General features: G+C 56.1%; 3 protein-coding genes across 15 annotated transcripts; 1 reads left to right on the forward strand and 2 right to left on the reverse strand.

Moving 5' to 3' along the window:
• Window positions 1-1,452: 1,452 nt before the first annotated feature.
• On the reverse strand, window positions 1,453-9,640 carry PLPPR2 (phospholipid phosphatase related 2). 4 transcript variants are annotated; one of them, XR_013996110.1, is made up of 11 exons: window positions 9,497-9,640; window positions 8,068-8,242; window positions 7,319-7,399; window positions 6,246-6,434; window positions 5,986-6,121; window positions 4,956-5,227; window positions 3,887-4,063; window positions 3,272-3,378; window positions 2,875-2,926; window positions 2,155-2,761; window positions 1,453-2,101 (listed from the first exon to the last, which is right to left on the reverse strand). XR_013996110.1 is itself a non-coding variant. In XM_081093392.1 (10 exons), exons 3-10 carry the CDS (start codon window positions 7,382-7,384, stop codon window positions 2,729-2,731), a joined length of 1,032 nt encoding a protein of 343 aa, XP_080949518.1. In that variant the 5' UTR covers window positions 7,385-7,399; window positions 8,068-8,242; window positions 9,497-9,640; the 3' UTR covers window positions 1,453-2,728. The 4 variants fall into 4 exon arrangements, 2 of the variants coding, with proteins under 2 accessions (XP_080949518.1, XP_080949517.1); XR_013996111.1 differs by having other exon boundaries at window positions 3,256-3,378; XM_081093392.1 differs by having other exon boundaries at window positions 1,453-2,761.
• A 370-nt stretch (window positions 9,641-10,010) lies between these two features.
• CCDC159 (coiled-coil domain containing 159) lies at window positions 10,011-17,914 on the reverse strand. Of its 10 annotated transcripts, none has more exons than XM_081093396.1 (13): window positions 17,814-17,907; window positions 14,753-14,871; window positions 14,431-14,657; window positions 13,737-13,770; window positions 13,378-13,466; window positions 13,207-13,288; window positions 12,841-13,030; window positions 12,194-12,261; window positions 12,031-12,107; window positions 11,598-11,719; window positions 11,292-11,374; window positions 10,659-10,772; window positions 10,011-10,496 (listed from the first exon to the last, which is right to left on the reverse strand). In XM_081093396.1, exons 1-13 carry the CDS (start codon window positions 17,819-17,821, stop codon window positions 10,492-10,494), a joined length of 1,218 nt encoding a protein of 405 aa, XP_080949522.1. In that variant the 5' UTR covers window positions 17,822-17,907; the 3' UTR covers window positions 10,011-10,491. The 10 variants fall into 10 exon arrangements, with proteins under 10 accessions (XP_080949522.1, XP_080949523.1, XP_080949520.1 ...); XM_081093397.1 differs by having other exon boundaries at window positions 17,804-17,905; XM_081093394.1 differs by having other exon boundaries at window positions 12,841-13,048; window positions 17,804-17,905.
• A 249-nt stretch (window positions 17,915-18,163) lies between these two features.
• TMEM205 (transmembrane protein 205) lies at window positions 18,164-21,227 on the forward strand. Its single transcript, XM_081093406.1, has 4 exons — window positions 18,164-18,274; window positions 18,738-18,846; window positions 18,951-19,114; window positions 20,111-21,227. Exons 2-4 carry the CDS (start codon window positions 18,747-18,749, stop codon window positions 20,414-20,416), a joined length of 570 nt encoding a protein of 189 aa, XP_080949532.1. The 5' UTR covers window positions 18,164-18,274; window positions 18,738-18,746; the 3' UTR covers window positions 20,417-21,227.
• The last annotated feature ends 457 nt before the right edge of the window (window positions 21,228-21,684 follow it).

Consider the following 21,684-nt stretch of genomic DNA (forward strand, 5'->3'; position numbering starts at 1 on the left):
CATGCTCCCATCTCATTCCCTGTGGTCCCCAACAGGCCCACCCCCTCCCCCTCACTTATTCCGCTCCAGCCACACAGGTCTCCACATTGTTCCCTGAACGTAACGGGCACCCTCCAACCTCAGGGCCTTTGTGCTTGCTCTTCCCTCTGCCTGGAGTGCTCCTCCCACCAGCCCTGGTATGTTAATGGACCCCTCGCCCCTCTCCTTCGCACCTCGTCTCCAGCATCATCTCCTCAGAAAGAAGTTTCCTGACCACCCACTTGAAATTGCAAACGGTGTCTCCATCCCACAGTTGTCCTATTGTCTTCCCTAGTTTGAGTTTTCTCCTGATCACTTGTTAATATCTAACATATCAGAGGCCTCACTCCCTGACCTAAGTCTGTGGTCCTAGAGTTTGGAATTCAGAATTTTTCAGATTTTTGAAAATAACTCTGGTGTAAATACTGTGTGTTGCATAACACCCCCGGTGGAGTCTGGGATAACATCTCAAAATCAAACACTTTATCATCAATGAAACATAAGAATATTCACACCAAGTTAAATAAATGAAAGCTATAGTAACCTCATGTCAGTTCAGGTCAGGTTTTTGCCACAGATGAATTAAGAAAAAAAATTTTTTTTTGGTTTTCAGATATTTTTGAAATTTGCAATTGTAGTTCTGTATATAGCTTATACATCTTGTTTATTGTCTCTTAAGTCTGAGAATGTGAGCCCCATGAGGGCAGAAATTCGTGTCTGTTCTGTCAACGGTGACAGCCCCTGTGTCTAATCACACAGTACTTGGCATGCAGTAGGTGCTCCCTAGTGTTTGATGAATGAATGAAAGGATGAGTTAGGGGAAAGCAGCTTCCCTTTTCCTAGTCCCTGGATGACTCCATGCCCTGAATGGCCTGTCTGAAGCCCTGCAGAGCCGGTGTGTGTGTGTGTGTGTGTGTGTGTGTGTGTGTGTGTTTCCCTGCCCCTCCTACACTTCCTGGTCTCCATTGGGTCTTCAGCACAACCTCACAATCAGAACTCCTGCTTTCATCCGTGCATCCAGGGGTTTGGCTTTGAGGTTCCTACTGTCCTCAGCATCCCCTTTCACTATCAGGACCCTGAATCCACTCACCCTATTTCCTGTGCCTTCTATACCCTGGCCATGGTAAAAACAAAACACAAACAGGCCAGCTGCCCGGGGAAGACAGGCATGTGAGGCCCCTCACTGTGGGTTTGCGGGTCTGCATTTCACACGAAGACACAAGGGCACAGAGAGGTTAATTAACTTTCCTGAGGCCAAGAAGCACTGAGCCAAGATTTAAACCCAAGTTGCTGGCCCACAGCCCCACACTGTCTTTCCACAATTGCCCTCAGAAACACTAACAATACACCCACACCCAGCCTCACTGACACCTAGACCCACAATAAAAGTCCTCCACACTCCAATACTCAGGGAAGGAAGGCATGTGGCCAAACTTCTGTTACAAACAGGTCTTTATTAAAGATGAGGGAGGGGCAGGAAAGGGAGTCAGTGTCTCCTCTGCCCACTGCCTTTGGCTGCCCTCCTGGATGGGGAGCCCTCTCTGCTCCACCCATGCCCCCATGATGGCACATCCTCATGAGGCTGAGGCATGGGGGCAGTGTGAAAAACAGGGAACAGTGGGTTCCAAGGAAAATAAAGGCCCTTTCCCACAGCCCTAATAACAGAAGGGTTTGGGGTGACCTGGGCACAGGCAAAGGGAGACAGCACCCTGAACCACAAAACTTTTGAACTGGACAAGCCCTGCATAAGTAGGGAGTTAGGAGGGTCTGGGCGGGAGGGTGCACATGGTGGAGGGTCTGAACGGGGAAGGGGTGAATCGAGGACCCTGCCATGGGGGAACCTGCCCCCACCCTCGGGTTGGATTCTGATCCTGAGGAGAGAGAACCCAGTTACAAAGGATGGTCCCATCTCCCTCCTCAATGTTGCACATACTTAGACATGGGCGGTCCCCCATTGGCTGGAATCATACCCACCCTAGAAATTCTGGAAAACAAGGGCTCCTATTGGTGGTTCATTTGCTGAACACTGGCTGGAGTTGCCCTCTTGCCTGAGGATTCTAAGTGAGGAGGAGGCTCCCATTGGCTGGAGTAAACTCCTTTTGGTTACAATTCAAATAACTGGAGGCTCCCATTGGCTGGCAATAGCCAATGGGGTCAGGATTTGGCCCTCAAAAGGGCAATCCTAGGGGGCAAGGGCCCACCTCCCAGTTATGCCCACTTGGATGTCCCAGAGGGCAAGAGAGGCAGGGGGGCCCCCCAAATGTCCTTCCAGCCATCCTCTGCTGTCTGGACCTGGCTGGTTTGGGGACCGGGGGCTTTGGCACTCACACGGCGCACGCACGCACACGTGTGGCAGGGAAGAAATGAGGACTGGCAGATTCTGGGTGAGTGATTGGGCCTCACAGCAGGTGGTCACGGCTAGCAAACAGGTAAGGGCTGAAGTTGTCCCGATGGAAGGGGGAGGGATAGAGTCCACTAAGGGTGTACAGGTCCCGCAGCAGGGGTGTGGGCAACAACAGCTTCCGGCCACGTCCACCGCCCCCTCCTGGCCCCCCAGGCCCAGGAGAGGAGGGTGAGGGGCCCTGGCTGGGGGTTGGTGCTGGCAGGGGCAGGGGCAGAGGCAGGGGCGTTGGCTCAGATCTCAATCGAGGGCGGGGCACACGGGGTGATGAACACATGGCTGGAGCCCTGGAGGACGCGCAGCTTGGGATCAGGTGGCCACGGCGGGCGCAGTTCTGCGGCTCTGGGGGTCAGAGGTCATGGAGTTAGAAAGCTTGGGAGGAGGTAAGACCTCTGTGGCAGTCACCACCATCTGGAAGTCCCCTCATTTATCCCCCCGTTCCCCCGGACACTCACTGGATGGGGTGAGCCGTGCCGGTGTCGAATGCGGCCTGCAGGCCTCGGGTTCCTGAGACAAAGAGGCAGAGGGATGGGCTAGCGGTCCCCTGAGCCCCGCGGGCCACAGCATGAGGGCCTCATTGGGCAGAGAGCCCAGTGGAAAAGACAACCAGGTTATCAGGATTAACCATGTCCCCTTGGCAGGGAGAGAGGGTCTCACCCTTCTATTCTGTGGGACTGTCCCCCCCAGGTCTTATGTTCACAGAGATGAGTCGTCCCCCCACATCCCCATGGCCCTGAGGACCCCCCTCCCCGATCTGTTGCCTGACTCCTTGCACCCTTGGTCCCCCTTCCACTCACCACCCTCTCCAGCCGGGAGCAGTCCCCGGCCCCCCTTACCTGGGCCACACTTAACTTTTCGAGGGGACTGTCCATGGTGGGGGCTTGGCCCAGGCTCTCCCAGGGGGAGAGCCTTCGGCCGGAGGGTGGCCGGCTCTGGAAGTTGTGCACGACACAGGTGACCTGGGACAGAGGCGTATTGAGGCTAATAAGTTAAAAGTGGTGTAAATGCCATCCCCGTTTTTCAGATAAGGAAACTGAGGGTCAGGTTTTCAAAGACAGCTAACATTTTTATGGTGCTTACTATGTTCTTTGCCACCTTACTAAGAGGCTGCTACCTATTATAATTAACTCCACAGGGCTGGGACTAGGAGGAGGCAAGTAAGGCTCCGTTTCGTTTTTGCACTAATTTTTTTATTTTAAAAAATATTTCATTAAAATTTGATTTATCTGAATCACTGAGTGTTTTAACACCCTTCAAATTTTGCACTCAAAACAAGTACCTCACTCACATCATCCTGATCCAGGTCCTGCCATCCCATTTCACAGATGCACATCCCGGCAAGGTGAGGTCAAAGATCAGGTCCCAGGCCTCCAAGTCCATCCCCTTCACAATCATGCAGCCCTCCCTTTCGGGTCAAGGAGCCGATGGAGGGTCTCCCATACCAGAATGGGTGCCCAGGGGGCTCACCAGAAAGGTGGCGATGGCCGCTCCGGTCAGGAAGCCGGCCAGCACGTCTGACCAGTGGTTGCGGTACTCCGCCACGCGGACCACGCCCACCAAGAAGGCGGGGCACAGCAGGGCCAGGCAGAGCGAGGGTTTGACCAGGCGGGAGCCCTTTACGCGGAACACCAGTGTGACGTACATCTGCGGAAAGGTAACCCGACCGGTCAGGGGACACCGGTAATGCGGCTGCCAAACCCAAGTGGCCGCTGCGTTTGGGGCTGGGGGCACGGCCAGAATCCCACTGGGGCTGGGGGAGGTGGTCAGGGGCTGCAGGGAGGAGCCAGAAGACAGGAGCGCAGGGGGGGGAGGCGTGCACCCCAGGGGGCCCTTGCTGGGGTGGGGCGTGGCCAGACCACCAAAGAGCGATGGCGCGCTCTCAGGGGCAGGGTCTCCCCGGACCAGTCTCAGGTGGAGACAGGCCCTTGCTGGGCGAGGGCGTGGCTACAGAACCAGAGCGCGGAATCAGGACCTAAGGGGCAGGTCCAGGAGCTCCAGGAGGTGGAATCCCCAAACGCCAGAGGATCACTGACCGGAGTCGAAGCTGAGACCCAAACTCCAGGAAAAGGAGTCAAAGCAACATGGGGTGTGACCAGGGAAAAGCAAGGGAGCGTCAGCAAGTCCTAGCAGAGACCAAGGCAATAAAGGGGGAGGGACCGAGGGCCCCAGGGGGTGAAGGCCCGGTCTCCCAGCCAATATCCAGGACCTGCCGCACCCTGGGGACATGGCTGGGCTCCAGGCACAGTGTCCTGCTCCCTCGGGGCGGAGCCAACAGCTTCCAGCGGGTGTGGCATTACCGGGTCAGGAGGCAGGGCCAGGCACCAAAAGGCAGCCAGTCAACAACAGCAGATTGGGGCGAGACTAGGGCCCAAGGGGAGCAGTCAGAGCTTCCACGGGGTAGACCCTGCCTTATGGGCGGGGTAACAGGGCCAGGGCGTGGCTTCCCCTGGGTGAGAATTAGAGGATCCAACCCAGGTGGCCCTGCCCGCTGGGCGCCCCCCGCCCTCCACTGCCGAGCTCCCATTTCGGGGCTCACCGCTGTGTAGGTGACGGCATAGGCGCAAAGGGCGGCATCCTTGCAGGGGAACGCGCGGCGTGCAGCGGCCACCAGGTTGGGGCTGCCAGCGCAGGCACCCAGGTCGGTGACAAAGCGGTCGGGCCCTGGCCGGTCCGGCGAGGGCGGCTGGCAGCCCAGGGCCGTGTAGTTGGGGCGGCACACGGACAGGAAGTGCGGCGTGGGGTTGCCAGTCACCACCTGCCCCGCGTTGGCGAAGATGGTCGTGGTGAAGAGGCCAAAGGAGTAGACCCCTGGGGATGGGGTGGGAAAGGGTTCAATGTTAGGGTCCTGATGCCGCACTGTTAAGGCTCCCCTGTGAGCCTCCTTGGGACTCATCTGGGCCCCTAGCTCCTTGTTCCTGTGACCACCATTTAATCCCCTTAATAGCATACCCCATTAGAGCCGGCCACCACGATGGCACTCCGGGCCTCCTGCCTCTGTCCCTCTGGGACTATCGCTATGGCAGCAGGGGGCCTCCCCTGGGACCCCATTAGACCTGGGTTTCCTCAACAGCATTACATCAGCATTGGGCCCATGCCTGGGACCCCTGGAAGCCTCCTGATGGCATTTCTGGGCCTCTTTATATCTGCCCTGGACTCGCTGTGACCGAGTTGCTCACTTTAATGAGCCAGAGCTGAACCCCCGGCCCTCTGCCACGGGGACCACCGTCATGGACGAGCTATGCCGCCTCTCTCCCCACAACCACCCACTGTGGCTGGGACTACATTTACAGCACAGCTGAGATCTCATCTCCCTGGGGCCCCATGGTGTCCCCCTTTTCTGACTGAGAATCTCCCTGTGGCAATTTGGGGCCCCCTCTTACAGTTGCCGCCATTGGCTTAGGCCCCATCCATGTCCCTAAAACCTCCATCATGTCTGGCCTGGGCCCAAGTGCCTTTTGCCTCTGACCATCATGACAGTTCTAGGCCCCTTTCCCGCTGGAATCCTGATGATGGCTGAGCCTGGCCCATATCCCTTTGCCTGGTTGGGCCCTGGCCCTGTCACTCACCCAGGAAGCGGACCAGCCTCCTCAGGGGGGGGCTGAAGCGGCAGCAGGCCCCAGACACGATGGTGCTCTCCCCGATGATGGGGACGGCTGAGGGTGGTGCGGGGAAAAAGGCACGAGCCAGCTCCCCCAGCAAGATCTGTGGGTGAGACCAAAACAGGGTCTTCCTGGCCTTCAAGCCCAGCCCAAGCCACCTCCCCCTGACCCTCCTGCCTCCTGGGAGGGCCTCCCACAGTCTACCAAGGCTACCCCCCCAGTCTCACCGTGAGGGTGGGCCCAGCGGTGACCAGAGCATAGATAAGTGCAGGAGGTGCCCGGCTGGCAGCCTCGGGCCCCGGGTAGGGCTTGGCATAAGTACTGTCATAGCAGAAGAAGCCCTGGGTGTGCACAGGGAAGGTGTCCGTGAACTCCAGGCGGTACGCAAGCAGGACCACCACGCCCAGCAGCACAGACTGCCACCCAGCCAGAGCGGAGAGAGAGACGGAGAGAGACAGAGAGAAAAAGAGAGAAGGTGAGGCCTGAACTGGGGACATGGAGACACACACACACACACACACACACACACAGAGCGAGAAAAGGGGGAGAGAGACAGAGAGTGACCAAGATGAGGGAGATGGAAAGAGTGAAAGAGAGAGAGGTGGGGAATGGGGCCAGAGAAGTGTCAGGGTTTGGGAGACAGAGAAAAGAGATGGAGATGGAAACAGAAAGAAAGAGAGAGAAGTCAGAAATGGAGGGGAGAGGAGAGAAGAGGGAAGAGAAGGAGAAAGAGAAAGAGAGAAGGCAAAGAAGAAAAAGAGAAGGGACTAGAACAGTAGACTAGAGAGAGAAGAAAAGAGGGAATGGGATTTGGGAGAGAGAGTGAGGACACGGCTAAAATCTGACCAGAGAGATACAGAGACTGGGTGGGGAGTGACAGACAGATCACCAGGGAAGAATTAGTACTACGGGTAGGACTAGCAACTACCACAGGTATAACTCTTCTGTCAGTGAATGCATTTTACCTTCTAAATATGCCCATTTGACAGAAGAGGAAATTGAGGCTCAGGAGGATATGCGAGATGCCCAGAGTCCAAAAGTAAGGATGTGAAGAGTGCGATTGGAACCCTGGAAGTGCTACTTCTGAGTCCAAGCCCATAAACACTTCTCAAGAGAAAGGGAATAGTATTCTCAACACCCCCCCCCCCTGCCCCCACTCCCGTCCCCCGCCTGGAACCAGGTAGATGGAAAATCAGGGCCAGGTAGGGACCTGGCCAGGATGAGGGACAAGGAGATGGGACAGAAAGACAGGTACAACCCCTCCCCACGGAGGGAAGGAAGGAGGTACTGGACGCCTCACCTCCACGAAGACAAAGCAGGGAATGATGGAGAAACTCCTCTTGAGCTGAGGTCTCCCTCCCGCCATGGTGAAGGCCTGGGCCTGTGGAGGTGGGAGGAAATGGGGTGGCCAGGGTGGGGCCTAGGGGGACGCTCAGGTCACAGGCCCTGGAGCCCCCTGGCCATGCCTCTGCATATCCAGGGCTCAGCCCTGCTCCTGCCATTGGAGACACTAGCCTCCTCTGATAACCTGCTCAGCTCAGCCAGCTGGCAGGGGAACCCCAGAGATCCTCTAGTGGTCCTCACTCCCTATAACCTACATAGGAGATTCTGACCCCATACCTTTGAGGAGGGACTCTCCTCACTAAGCAGGACACCTCCCCACCCCCTGGCCTTTAGAAGAGAATTCTCCAACTTAACAGGGATACCTCCACGATGGAGAAGGATCCATTTAGAAGGGTTCTCACACCCACCAGTTTTTAGGGAACCCCATCCTCTTTCCCCACATGCTTTACAGGGGACCCCATGCTCCATGTCCCTCACTCCTGCCAGACCCTTCTCCTGAGCCCCGTCTCCCATGTCCCTGTGGTTCGTGGCTGATGGCCAGGCCCTACTTCTCTCCCAGTTGCCTCTCCCTCTCTACTTTCTTCCAGCTCATTACCTCCCTGTATCATTAGGGCGCCATCTCCCACCACATGCTCCCACTACCCCGAGCAGTGAAGCACTAACAGGGTCACACCTGCTTGACCCATTCTCCCAGGCAGGCCTCACCTGTGAAAGAGCCCTATGACTTCCCACAGGTGGCTGCCACGTCCGTGGACTCACAGCCGTTCCTGGCAGCCAGCAGGGCAGTGATGGTCACCCCCATTGCACAGATGTGGAAACTGAGGCGCAGGCAGGTGAGGGGAGGCACTCTGGGTCCAGTGCTCCATCCACAAGGCTTGCTCTTCAGTGTAACATGTGGGATGAAGGTTGCTAGAGGTCCCAGATGTCTCTCTGGCCACAGCCCCCTCACCCTCCCAGTGACATAATCAACCACATCGCACCCCCAGAGTACACAACTCAGCTACAGCCTCCATCCCACCCCGCACCCCCACACACCATGGCCCAGCATTCGCCCATCTCACCAACATGGACCAAGTGCCTGCTGCGTTCCAGGCACTGTACTGAGTGCCAGCCTTGTGGTGAACAAGACAGGCCCACTCATTCAGACAGGTGCCCAACACCCACCACAACCCACCACACACATAACTGCATACTCATGCACACACTCCACACACGCACACGGCACAATGTGCACACAGCCTGTCACGGACACCCACACAGATCAAACAACTCCCCCCCAGCACAGGCACAGGGACACAACAGGAGGCTCCACACGCCTCACAGCCCCTCACAGCCCCACGTGAGCACTCGCCCCTCAGGGATGTGGGCTCAGGGTTGCCAACACACTTAGGAGCAACATCAAAAAGAGAGTCACCATACACAATGGGGGGTCACTGAACCGGTCAGTGTCACACCCCCAGTTACATGGAATTCAGTGACAACCACACACATGAACACTTCTCATCCACGTCGACTGTCATGGGAGATACCGTGCTATCCACAGCCACAGCCACATGGCCACACCAGGGCACATACATGGACCATGACAGACTCACACAGAGCCACAGCCACACAAGAAAGATGCACGATCACAGCCACACATTAGAATGCAAAAATGCCCCCCACTCCATTAAAAGGAACACACAATGACAGTCACATACACACAACCACACGGACTCACAATCACAGTGACAGCCATCACAACAAAGCCACACACACACCATCAGTGATAGCCACGATGAGAGCACACAATGACAGCCGCAGGAGACAGTCACACACACACCACACACACTTCAGAAGCCACACAATCACAGCTATGCAGACACAAAATGACAGTTATACAACCACACACTGACAATCATTACAGCCATACAATCCCAGTCACCCTCACCACCACCTCTTGGCTTCTCAAGCCCAGATCCCTTCCCATGCCCCCTCCCAGCCCGGTCCCCAAGCTCCTCGCTTCCCCTCCCCCTTCCCACGCTGGACCCGCAGGGGACCGGACCCACAGGATCCGAACCCGGACCAGACAGAGACCGAGGGTCGAAGCCCGAAAGAAGGGCTACAAGGGACACTTCAGGCCCCTCCCCCTCACCGGTAGAGGCTCTGCCACCTGAGCTCGGGGTCCGCCTAGACGTCACCAGCGCGGCCGGACGGACCGATTGCTGGCCTGGCGGGCGGGCGGGTGGACGCACAAATGGAGATGCTGTCGGCCCCGGCTCTGCGCCGCGCAGACTCCGCGAAGGAGCGAGGGGCGTGGCCTCGGGGCGCCTTATTTGCATAACACAGTGGGCGGGGTATCGAGACGTCTTATTAGCATGATCTGGGCGGAGCCTCGGTAGTTCTTTGGGGCGGGGCGGGGCGTGTTAGAGTAGATTGAGGGGGAAAGAAGGATGGAGGTTAAGAGGGAGGACCCTGGCCCTGGCCGGTTTGGCTCAGTGGATAGAGCATCTGCCTGCGGACTGAAGGGTCTCAGGTTTGATTCAAGTCAAGGGCACATGCCCGGGTTGCGGGCTCGGTCCCCAGTGAGGGCAGGCAGGAGGCAGCCGATCACTGATTCTCTCTCCCTCTCCCTTCCTCTCTGAAATCAATAAAAAAAAATTTTTTTTAAAAGAACAAGTACCTTAATTGTAGTGTACAGGAAACAAAAGAAAAAAAAGAGGGAGGACTCTGGGTGAGGGTAGGCGCTGAGCGGAAGAGGAGGGCGGAGTGTCAGAGCATGGCCTGGGCCACCACGCTCCCTCTCTGGGCCTCGGTTTCCCCATTTGGGCAGTAGGGCCAGATCGCCAAAGCCCCCTGGAAAGGAAGGCTGGTGACTAGTGTGAAACCGCCTGCCTAGCCACTCATATCTGGACAGAGCAACCCAGGACTTGTCATATACTAATCTGGCCTCGCACTGTACTCTGACCCTAAGTTCATACATCCCCAACAGCCCCTGGGATCTCCATGCCGCCCCAACACTGGCGAGTAAATGGGGGTGGCTCGTTCTCAGGCACGGAAGCAGCAGGAGCAACAGTCCACAGGTGGAGGAGGGTCTCGGCTAGTTTATTTTCTCTCTGGAGGGGTCTTCGTGGAGAGCAACCCGGCTGCTCAAGCTGTGGGGAGACAGGATGGGTAAGGGCCAGGTCTGGTCCAGGGGACCCAGGGGTGGCAGTCAGGGTGCAGGAGCCCAGGTTGGGAGCTGGGAGGGTCCATCCTGTGGGATTCCAGGGCTGGTCAGGAGGGGCAAGGTGGGCGGAGCAGGGGTGGAGCCACACCTGGTGGGAAAGAGCGGCTTTTGTTGAAGGGTGGCTGGGAAGGGTTCTGGTCCGAGTCCGAGTCCGAGTCCCAAGAGTGAAGCGGAGGACTCAGGCATCTGTGCCCCTTGTAGCCTGCAGGGACAGGTGCCATTCTGGCTCTCCATGCATGAACCCTGAATGTGATCCTTGAACCAGGGTCCCTTGATCATGTCCCTTGAATGTGACCCAATGTGACACTTAAATTTTACACCAATGATCCTTGAAAAACATCCAGGTGACTCTGAGTGACCCCTAGATGAAACCTCCAGGGACTCCTTAACGTGACCCCAGATTAAAATCCAACAGATGTGGCCCGGCTAGTGTGGCTCAGTGGTTGAGCGTCAACCTATGAACCAGGAGGGTGGCAGTTTCTCCTGGGTTGCTGGCTCAATCCCCAGTAGGGGGCATGAGGGAGGCAGCCAATCAATGATTCTCTCTCATCACTGATGTTTCTATCTCTCTCTTCCTCTCCTTTCCTCTGAAAGCAATAAAATATATATATAATGAAACCCAACAGATGTGACCTCCAAATATGGCCTCTGAACATGACCTCCATGTGTGAAGCTGGAGAATGACCCCACCCACCCTGGAGCATGGCTCAGTCCCTCTCACCCCGGAGGCTCCCAGTCTTGGGACGGATTCCCGAGGACATGGTGAGGCCATCAAAGGAGTTCTGCAGCGTATGCACGGCGGACCTGCAGGAAGATGGGGAGCTGGGGCCCCCAGGTGACTCTGGACTGCCTGAGGCTGGGGCAAGGGTTGGTAGGGGGGCAGAGGAGGAAGGGAGTCCTGCTTGGAGATGGAGGTCTGGACTCAGATGGCTTCTAGGTTCTGGTGGTCACTGTTTGATCAGATTGGGGGCAGGGCAGGGCAGATGAGGGTCAGGGGTCAGAGGTCAGAGTGGGGGCTGGGCATCACCATATGTCACTCAGCTCCTTCTGGAGGTCACTCCTCCAAGAGCCATTGCCTCCTGATGGCATCTCCTCTGTCTCCAGCCAGTTGGTTGTCTCACACCCCTGTTGTTTCATCTTGGTCAAGACCTGGGGCTCCGGCAGGGGTAGGGGGGAAAAGAGAAGAGCAGTAGTAATAAAACGACGGTGCAAGGTGACCATTACATGCTAGGCTGTCCTCCGTTCCTGCAGCTACCCCTTCAGGTAGGGACGTGTGTGTTTTATCCATTACACAGAAGAGCAAAATGAGGCCCAGAGAGGGGAAGAAACTTGCCCACAGTCACACAGCAGTAAGTAGCAGAGCTGAGATTTATGTCCAGGCCTTCTGGCTCCAGTCCAATGGTGGAGGCCGAAATCCCCATGTCCCCAACCCATGTGGGGTCCCTGTCCTCCCCTCTCACCTTACGGCACTTCGCCTGGGTCTTCTGCACCTTCTGGATGTTCACCAGGTTCTCAGTGATCTCTTCCTCCTGTGCCTCTGTGAGGGGAGGGGGCTCAGGGAGGCCAGGCAGCAGAAGGACACCCCCACCCTTCCCCCCACCCCCGTGGGCTCCAGGCACTCACGGAGCTTCTGGTAGATGAAGGTCACCTCCTCCCGAACCAGCTCCAGCTCCTCCCACAGGAATTTCTTGCTGAGGGGATAGTGCAGCCTAGGCCCACAGCCCGTGCCCAGTCCCTGGCCTCCTGGTCTCACAATTTGCCCACCTGCCTCTCCAAACCTCCGCCACCTCCCATGTTCCCATCTGTTCAACCACCCATTTCCCCCAGGCTCCACCCCTCCCCAAGTTGCCCACCCACCTTTACCCTCCAACTACCCCTCCTCTCCTCCCCCAGTCCCTGTCCTCTCCTCCTGACCTCCAGCCTCCCATTCCCTCAGCTTCCTATTGCCTGGCCTCCATCTCTCTACCTTCCTCACCCCTGACCTCCCATCTTCCCAGCCTCAGCCCCCATCAACCTCTCCACCCCCCAGTTCCCTGATCCTCCGACCTCCTTCCCATCCTACCTCCAGCTTCCTGTCTTCCCTGCCTTCTGGCCTCCCAGTCTCCCCACACACAAACACTGCCACCTGTCTTCGCCCCTATCATCCGCTCCTCTTGTCCTCTAAGCCTTCCATGGCCCCCCATCATCCTTACTCAGGCCTCCCCTATTCTCCCCATCTTGGGCTTCCTTCCCTCCCACAGCCTCCAGGCCTCCCCCCTTGGCACACTCACCTGTCTCGGATCTCCTGGGCCAGCAGCTGCAGGTAGCGGATAGTGCGGGTTTTCTGCACCTCCTCACTCTCTCGCACAGTCTTCTGGAGCCCCTTCAGGCCTTGCGCCAGGGCCCCATACAGCTCCCGCTGTCCCTGATCCATGTCCCATTTTTTCCCCTCTGTCTGCTGGCTCGTGGGGTTCAGGACTTCTTCAGAAACAGCGGGAGCTTGATTGAGGCCCAATCACACCACGCGCAGCTTTGAACCCACTCGCCCTAGCCTGGCTGGATCCCAAGCCTGAATCCAGACTCACCCACTTCTCTCACTCTGACCCAGCTGACCCTGACAGCCTCCGGCCTGACCTTGACCTCAGGCCAGTCCTCACCTTCAAGCTGTTGGATCTTGATTTGCTGCAGGCAGCTCTCTTTCTCCAACATGGTCACTGAGTGATTGAGGAACTCAAAAGCCTGTCGGGGAAGAGGTCATGCCTGGAGGCAGGGTGGGGAAGAGAAAGGGACAGAGGTTGCTGGGCCCAGGGCTGGCTGAGGAGGCTCACCTTAGTCTGGGCCTGTAGCTGGTTCTTGAGTGACTCCAGTTCGCATCGCAGGAGCTTCTGGGTGTCAGGAATCATCATGGGGGACTTACCTATGAGCAGAAGTGTGGGTCAGCCAAGCTAGGAAGGGTGGGGGCAGGGGCAAGGTCGGGAGCAGGGATCACAGAGCCTGAGGTAGAGGCTGGAGTAGGGGTCAAGATCAGGGACTGGGATAGAGGGCAAGGTCAGGGGCAAGAGGCAGCTGTGCTGGAGCAGGGTTGAGCGGCAGCAATGGCAGGGTTCCACAGAGGCTGGGGCAGAGGGGGGAAGAAGGAAGCAGCAGGTCTTGCACACACAGTCTTGTTAGGAGGGAGGGCTCTCACCTTTGATTTTGGAAGAGCTGGTCTCCAATGGTTTCTAGGATGGGGGAATATGAGGGCAGTAGAAATTCATCCCTGGGCTGCCTCCTTGCTCCCCCCAACCCAGTGTTTGGACATGAGTTGAATCTGCTGAGTTCTGGGTGTCCCAGACCCTGAGTGCAGGCATATCCGCACATGCTCAGAAGTGCACTTCTGTGGCTTGTACCCTACATGGGTGGGCCTCTGGGCTGCCCCTGACAGCATGCACCTGCAAAGTCCTCTCTCTGGACTGGGCTCAGAAAATGGCCCTCCTCTTCAGGGGCAAACGACATTGACAGTGTCTGCAGGCAGCAAGCACCAATAGCACAGACACACAGCCATGCGTAATCCCAGAACAATCACAGCTACATAAACTCAAACACAGTCACGCACGCGAAGTCATAAGACGCAGGGCATCCATGCACACTCATCTCAGATACATAACCAGACACAGACACACCGGCAGTCATACCCAGAGACAATTACAGGAAAGACTCCACTAAAACACACAATCCCTCATCCATTCCATTCATTCCCTCGCCCATTAAGACATATTCATTGCAGGCCTGCTGAGCACTGGGAGGTGTTCTGGGTGCTGAGGACCTCCCTGTTCCCCCCACCAAGCCCTGCAGCAATAGATTGTGGGGCAGCAGGGAGGGGGTTCCAGGGTGTGGGTAACCTTAGTGATACTCGGATGCTTCTTCACAAGTTCCTGGTCATTACAGCATTCCTGTGAGTCTGAGCTGGGGGAGTGGGGAGACCCATGCGACTGAGGCCCTGAGTCCCTCCCTGGCTTCCAGTCTGTAATTGTCACTGTGTTCTCTGAAGCAGCTGGCCCCGAGGTCTCTGGTTCTGGAGTGCTGGACCAGTGAGTCGTATAGTCCAAGTTCTTGTCTGAGGAAGTACCTGGGGGTGGTGGGTGAATGCGGGGTTCCTGAGGGCCAGCCCCGAGCACTCAGCCCCTCCCAGCTCCCCAGCTCTGGAGCAGCCCCTCAACAAACCCCAGTACTTGTCACACTTGCTGTGATCAAGCGAACACAAGTTGGAGGGCGACGGAGATGAGCAGTAGCAGGGCAGAGAGTAGTCAGAGTCCCGGGACAGGCCGGCCAGAACAGGGTCGCTTCGAGTAGGAAGGACAGGTCAGGGGGCTGCACTGAGACCAGCCCCCATGTCCCGACACTGCCAGACCCTCCCTGACACCTCCCAGAGGCCTCATCCCTGAACACAGGGCCTCCAACTATGGTAGGAACAGGATAAAAGATGATCCCAGCCCCAGGGATTGGGATGGGCAGTGAGAAGGACCCAGAAGACCCCACAGGAGAAAGTGAGGTCTCAGAAGAGTCTAAAAGAAAAAAAAAATCTTAACATTGGGTCCTGGTAGGAAACAGCATGTGCAACCCTAGCCCGTGTGGCTTAGTTGGTTGGGCATTGTCCCTGCACCAAAAGGTTTCTGGTTAGATTCCTGGTCAGGGCAGATGCCCCGGTTGCAGGCTAGATCCCCAGTTTGGGGCATGTAGGAGGCAGCCAATCAACAATTCTCTCTTATCATTGACTAGTGGCTTGGTGCACAAAATTCGTGCACATTAAAGGGAATTATTAGAGGAAATATTTTAATATTGCTATTTGCCCTTTCTCTATAATAGAAGTGTCAGAGATGAAAGAAAATTAGTAAAATGTATATGAAAACCTTACTCCTGTCAGAGTCTGGGGCATACCACAGGACCCAGAGTCAAGTCCCCGCCCACCTGTGTGCACCTTGAAATTGCAAGAGATCCAGACCTGGCCAGCCCCGCCAGGCAGGGGATGCAGCCTCAGTTCCCCTGTCAAGCCCCGCCGGGTAGGGGGTGCAGCCTCAGGGCACCGTCAAGCCCTGCCAGATGGGGAGGCACAGCCTCAGGTCCCCTGTCAAGCCCCGCCGGGTAGGGGGTGCAGCCTCAGGGCTCCGTCAAGCCCTGCCAGATGGGGGGCACAGCCTCAGGTCCCCTGTCAAGCCCCGCTGGGTGAGGGGTGCAGCCTCAGGTCCCCCAGCCTGGTGCCAGGTGGGGGGTGCAGCCTCAGATCCCCTAGTTCTCCCTCAGATCCCCCGACCTGGCGCCAGGACAGGGGGTGCAGCCTGAGGTCCCTGTCAAGCCCCGCTGGGTGGGGGACGCAGCCTGAGGTTTCCCTTCAAGCCCCTCTGGAGCCAGGGGCGCGGTCTGAGGTCCCCGGTCAAGCCCTGCCGGGCAGGGGGTGTAGCCTGTGGTCCCCCATCAAGCCCCACTGGGCAAGGGGGCACAGCCTGAGGTCCCTGTCAAGCCCCACCAGGTGGGGGGGCGCAGCCTCAGGTCCCATGCCCCGGCCTGGTGCCACACAGCCTCAGGTCCCTGCTGATCACTCATTATGGCTCGTTATGGGAACCCCGCCTCTACTGTGGGCGCAGCCATCTTGTGATGGCATGATGGAGTGAGGGTCAATTTGCATATTACCACTTTATTATAAAGGATGTTTTTATCTCTCTCTCCCTCTCCATCTCCCTCTCTAAAAATCAATAAAAAGTAGATTTATAAAATATTTTTTAAAAATCAATAAACTATTCTTTAAAAAAAAAGAAAAAGGAAGAGCATGTACCAAAGCTTGGAGGTGTGGAACCATGTGCTCTGTGATGATAAATTCAGGCCGGTTGGAGGCAGAGTCCAAGAGGAAACAGTAGGAGATTAGCAGGGCAGCTCAAGCAAGGAATTGAAAGCCAAGCAGAGAAGTTTGGACTTGGTTCCCCAGATAAATAGGAGCCATAGTGTGTGAACAGGAGAGGCAAGGCACATCTATTTAGTAAGTATTAGCTGAATGGGGGCCCGGGCCCATGCTAAGTGGGGCTGGGAACGGATGGAGTCATGTGGGACAGAGCTGTCTGGAAAAACTTCCAGGTGCAGGGGATCTTGCCTTGGGTCACACTCAGACAGAAAGGCCATGCTCTAGAGGCCTTTCTGAGTCCTCTAGTGTCCTTCCTCTGCCCAGTCCTAGAAGACTGCTGTGCACCTTTCAAAACCCTATTTTGCATCTGTTCTGTAAAGTTTCCTTAATCCGTTTTTTTTAAAAAAATGTCTTTACTGATTTGAGAGAGAGAGGAAGGGTGAGCGAGAGAGAGAAACACCAATGTTAAAGAGAAGCATCGACCAGCTGCCTCCTGCATGACCCCTAGTGGGGATCCAGCCCACAACCCCGCACATGCCCTGACGGGGACCACTGACTTTCTAGTGCATGGGATGTGCTCAACCCACTGAGCCACACCGACCAGGACCCTTAATCCTTTTTAATCGATTTTTAGAGAGAGAGGAAGGAAAAGGGAGAGAGAGAGAAACACTGATGTTAAAGAGGAACATGGATCGGCTGCCTCCTGCATGACCCCTACTGGGGATAAAACCTGCCACCTGGGCCTGTGGCCTGACAGGGAAAACGCCACAACCTTTCAGTGCACGGGAGGATGCCCGCCCAACTGAGCCACACCGGCCAGGGCCCTTGATCCATTTTTAAGCTCCTATTTTCTCAGTACCTCACTGAGCGCGGGGCACCACCATCAGCACTCATTCGGTCTTCACACAAGAGGCAGTAAACACCCTCTGGCTGGATGGTGTGGGCTCAAGTCCTAGCCCTGCCCCTTCCTAGCTGTGTGGTGTTGGAAGAGTTACTGAACCTCCCCATGCCTTAGTGTCCCCAACTCTAAAAACGGGATATCACTACCACATCATGGAGTTGCTGTGATTAGTAGATTAATCCATGCCAGTGCTGAGCACACAGTAGTGGGAAACTCAGTGTATGTCCTTGAATGCCACACTGAGAACTTGGGACCTGGGAATCATATAGGAGCCCTGAGAGGATGGGGGAGAGGGAAGACCCGTTTCTGAGTGCCACCTGCAAGCAGAACCCCCTTCCCCTCCCACATCAGTCGTTCCTCCCGAAGTTCCTCCAGGGAGAATTCTTGGGGAGAGGGCGGGGTGTCATTAACCTGGGCCCCGCCCCCCGGGCCTTGAATCCTGCGCCCCACAGGCTTCCGACCCCTTCCCACCCACACCTACCACATAGCACCTGCTCATGCTCTCCCATCAGGAACCGCGAAGCCAGTCCCCAGCTGTGACGCTGAAATTTGATCCTGTGGGGACACCATCACTTTAAAACGCGCGGAGCCTAAACGCGGAGTCACAGAGAGGGGCGTGGCTGGCACGTTAGCCTCGCCCCCTCCGTTGCAACCCAAGGCCTCATTGGCGCCTTCCAGCTTCCGCAGATCTTGGGAGCCGCCGCGTAATTGGGTAAAATCCCGGAGAGGGGGCGGGGCTTCAGGCAGGTTTCTGCTAATCGATTAGTCCATAGCCAATGGGGCGGTACAGGAGGCAGCAGATTACGATTAGATTGGCTTCGGGTTCAGCTGGGAGGCGGGACGAGTTCTCGGTCCCACGAGGAGAGGTGGTGGGGATCCCGGGAGTGCAGTACCGAGCCCAGCCCGCTGGCCCCCAAGATCGGCCTCGGCGCCTCTGGTCTCGGACGCCTGGGTATTGCGGGTTGAAGTCCGATTCCTCCTGGCGGGATGGTGTCTTCGGGATGAGATTTGGGGGTTTCCCAGCATTAGATGGAGCCGGGGTGCTTTGGGGACCTTCATATAGATATCTGGATCTTGTTATGGGAGCAGGAGTCTTTGCTGTTAGAACTGGAACCCCGAGGTGATATTTGAGAGTCACGGAGGTGATCTCAGAAGCTCTTGGACTACGAACTTGAGCTGGTGGGGCTGAAACTTGGGGGTGTCGCAGGTGGCATGGATGTTGGGGTCCAGAGAGTCTGAGAGCTTGAGGGCTGACATTGAGAGAGATGGGGTCGGGTTGTCGCAGGGCCGACCCCTATTCCTGGGCTGCCATCCCTGCATATCTGCTGGATTGGCGGTGACCCCGGCCTTGCGCAGGCTCCCAGGGGCTGAAGGCCAAAGGTAAAGCTCTGAGCCCCCCGGTACCTCCTTCCCAGGCCTGCAAGATGGAGGAAGGCGGGAACCCAGCAAGCCTGACTAAGGTGGTCCATCTGCTGGTCTTGTCCGGGGCCTGGGGCATGCAAATATGGGTGACCTTCGTCTCAGGTAGGGACCCTCGTTCTGGACGTCATGGATACCCAGGGTGGGGACAGGAATGAGAGCGGGACCTGGAGTATCCTCACGGATGTGTGGTCCCCTGCACTCCACAGGCTTCCTGCTCTTCCGAGGCCTTCCGCGACATACCTTCGGCCTCGTGCAGAGCAAACTCTTCCCATTCTACTTTCACATCTCCATGGGCTGTGCCTTCGTCAACTTCTGCATCTTGTTTCCACAACACCCCTGGTCTCAGCTCACCTTCTGGGAGACCAGCCAGGTATGCAGACTTGGGCCTCACTACCCTCTGGAGACTTATTCCCAGTACCCCACTGAGCACCTAGGGGTCCTCCGTTGTGAGAATTGAACAACAACAAAACTGTGCCTTCTTCCTGGTGGATACAAAGCTGGGCTCTGGATACCCTTGCGCAGTACCCAGCCTGCACAGCCATCCCCAGCAGCCCTGTCTACCCTATTCCCCCTGTCTGTCTGCTGGCTGCTGCTCCCTCTCCTCCTCCTGGTTGGGCCTGCTGCCAAGCTGTGGTGACTCAGCTGGGCTGGGGCACTGACCTCGGGTCATTGTTTAGAAAACGAGCCAGACTGGGAATTTAAAGTCCCCCACCCCCATCCACACATTTTCCCAACTACCAGGCAAGCGACCATCTCTGCATCTCGTATTTCTCTATCCCGCCCTCCCACTGCCCTCATTGTGTCCCTCATATGTGGGCAGGTAAAGCCTGACAGGGATTTCAAGAATAATCCCATAGAGACCAGAGAGTATTATGGGTAACTGGAACTTTAAGGGCTTTTTATTCACTCCCTGTGGGCCCAGTGTCAGCTTCTGGGATCTGGGCTGGGGCCACAGAGGAGATGGACCCTGTCTTAGGCTAGGCTCTCTCTCTCTTTTGGGGGAACGAGGGGACAGTTATTGTGCTGTTCCAATTTGGGGAAGAGAGGTTCTGCTCTGAGATTCGGTCAGTTTGTGGGAAAAGGCTGTGTTCTGGAAACTTCCAGTCTGAATATCAGAGAAGAGGAGACTCAGAAGGTTTTGGGGGGGATAAAGCAGGTGCTGATATGGAGCTTTTCCTGCCGGCTTCAGGTTATTAGAGCTGGAGCTCTGGTTGGGGGCCCTAATCTGGGTTGTGGGAGGAGGGGGAGGCCTGGCTTTGACGCTCTGCTGTCCCCCAGCCCCTCGGGACTTTGAGGGTGCAGAAGGACCCTCTGCAGGGCCCCTCCTGCCTGCCCGGCACGGCTCACCTCCCACTACTTCCAACAGCTCTGCCTGTTGTTCCTGAGTCTCACACTTGCCACCATCAATGCCCGTTGGCTGGAGCCTCGCACCACAGCTGCCATGTGGGCCCTGCAGACCGTGGAGAAGAAGCAGGGCTTGGGTGGGGAGGTACCAGGCCGCCACCAGGGCCCTGACCTCTACCGCCAGCTGCGGGAGCAGGATCCCAAGTACAGTGCCCTCCGCCAGATCTTCTTCCGCTACCATGGCCTGTCCTCCATTTGCAACCTGGGCTGCCTCCTGAGCAACGGGCTTTGTCTTGCTGGCCTTGCCCTGAATCTCAGGAGCCTGTAGCACCCACTGCTTCTTTGTCTCTGCTGGCCCCCAAATCTCAATAAACCCATCTTTGGAAATGGCTGCTGTGCTTTTTCTCCAACTGGGAGGCAGGGGGAAAAGTGGGCAAGAATGGAAGCGAGGGCCTCTGTTTCTCCGTTCATACTCCCTGTGATGATTTGCAGTGTCAGCTATTGCAGCCCCTAAGCTCTTCCTATAACAGTGCCCATTTATTGAGCACCCACTGTGTGCCAAGCATGGAGCTAACCATTGCACATACTGGTGCCATATATTATTGTAACAATAGCTGGTTCTGATCCCTAGGGGACAAGCATATTTCCAACCCCATTGAATTGGGGGTGGCCATGTGTCTTGCTTTGGCCAATGAAATGTAAACAGACCCCAATAGTCATTTCCAAAGAGCAGGGTACACCCTAGCCCGTTTTTCTCAGTGTGGAGAGCGTCAGCCCTTGGACCAAAGGATCTTGGGTTCGATTCCTGGTCAATGGCATGTACCTCGGTTACAGGTTTGATCCCCAGCCCTGGTCAGGGCACGCATGCAGGAGGCAACCAATTAATGTGTCGATGTTTCTTTCTCTCCCCTCCTCCTTTCCTTCCACTCTCTTTTAACATCAATGGAAAAATATTCCCGGATGAGGATTAAAAAAAAAAAAAAGAGGGAGAAGGGTACAGTGGTCCCCTCCTTATCCATGGGGGATACATTCCAAGACCCCATGATTGCCTGAAACTATCGATAGTACCAAATCCTATATATATTATGTTTTTTTCCTGTACACACATACTTTCAATTAAAGCATTTTATGGCTTCTCTACTCTTGTGCTTTTGGGTCATTATTAGTTTTTAAAATTTTTTAAAAATATATATTTTATTGATTTTTTTACAGAGAGGAAGGGAGAGGGATAGAGAGTTAGAAACATTGATGAAAGAGAAACATTGATGAAAGAGAAACATTGATGAAAGAGAAACATTGATCAGCTGCCTCCTGCACACCTCCCACTGGGGATGTGGCTGCAACCAAGGTACATGCCCTTGACTGGAATCAAACCTGGGACCCTTCAGTCTGCAGGCTGATGCTCTATCCACTGAGCCAAACCAGTTAGGGCTAAATTTTTTTTTTAATTTCTTTTTTTTTTAGAGAGAAAGGAAGGGAGAGGGAGATAGAAACATTCATGAGAGAGAAACATCAACATGGACTGGCTGCCTCCTGCACGCCATCCACTGGGGATCAAGCCTGCAGCCTGGGCATGTGCCCTGACCGGGAATTGAA

Source organism: Myotis nattereri (genome assembly GCF_964212035.1).
Source record: "Myotis nattereri genome assembly, chromosome: 5".
Lineage (NCBI taxonomy): Eukaryota > Metazoa > Chordata > Mammalia > Chiroptera > Vespertilionidae > Myotis > Myotis nattereri.

Bases quoted from the DNA above. Each gene is read 5' to 3' on its own strand.
- CCDC159 (XM_081093394.1), bottom strand. The intron at 13,771-14,430 runs GTTACCCACACC...CCCCCATCCTAG, and splicing joins AGCATCCGAGTATCACTAAG to AAACCATTGGAGACCAGCTC. The intron at 11,720-12,030 runs GTGAGAGGGGAG...CCGGAGCCCCAG, and splicing joins CCCAGGCGAAGTGCCGTAAG to GTCTTGACCAAGATGAAACA.
- TMEM205 (XM_081093406.1), top strand. From the start codon at position 18,747: ATGGAGGAAGGCGGGAACCCAGCAAGCCTGACTAAGGTGGTCCATCTG. The intron at 18,847-18,950 runs GTAGGGACCCTC...TGCACTCCACAG, and splicing joins ATGGGTGACCTTCGTCTCAG to GCTTCCTGCTCTTCCGAGGC. The intron at 19,115-20,110 runs GTATGCAGACTT...TACTTCCAACAG, and splicing joins CCTTCTGGGAGACCAGCCAG to CTCTGCCTGTTGTTCCTGAG.
- PLPPR2 (XM_081093391.1), bottom strand. From the start codon at position 7,384: ATGGCGGGAGGGAGACCTCAGCTCAAGAGGAGTTTCTCCATCATTCCC. The intron at 6,435-7,318 runs GTGAGGCGTCCA...GCTGGGTGGCAG, and splicing joins CCTGCTTTGTCTTCGTGGAG to TCTGTGCTGCTGGGCGTGGT. The intron at 2,762-2,874 runs GTGAGTGTCCGG...TCTGACCCCCAG, and splicing joins GGCACGGCTCACCCCATCCA to AGCCGCAGAACTGCGCCCGC.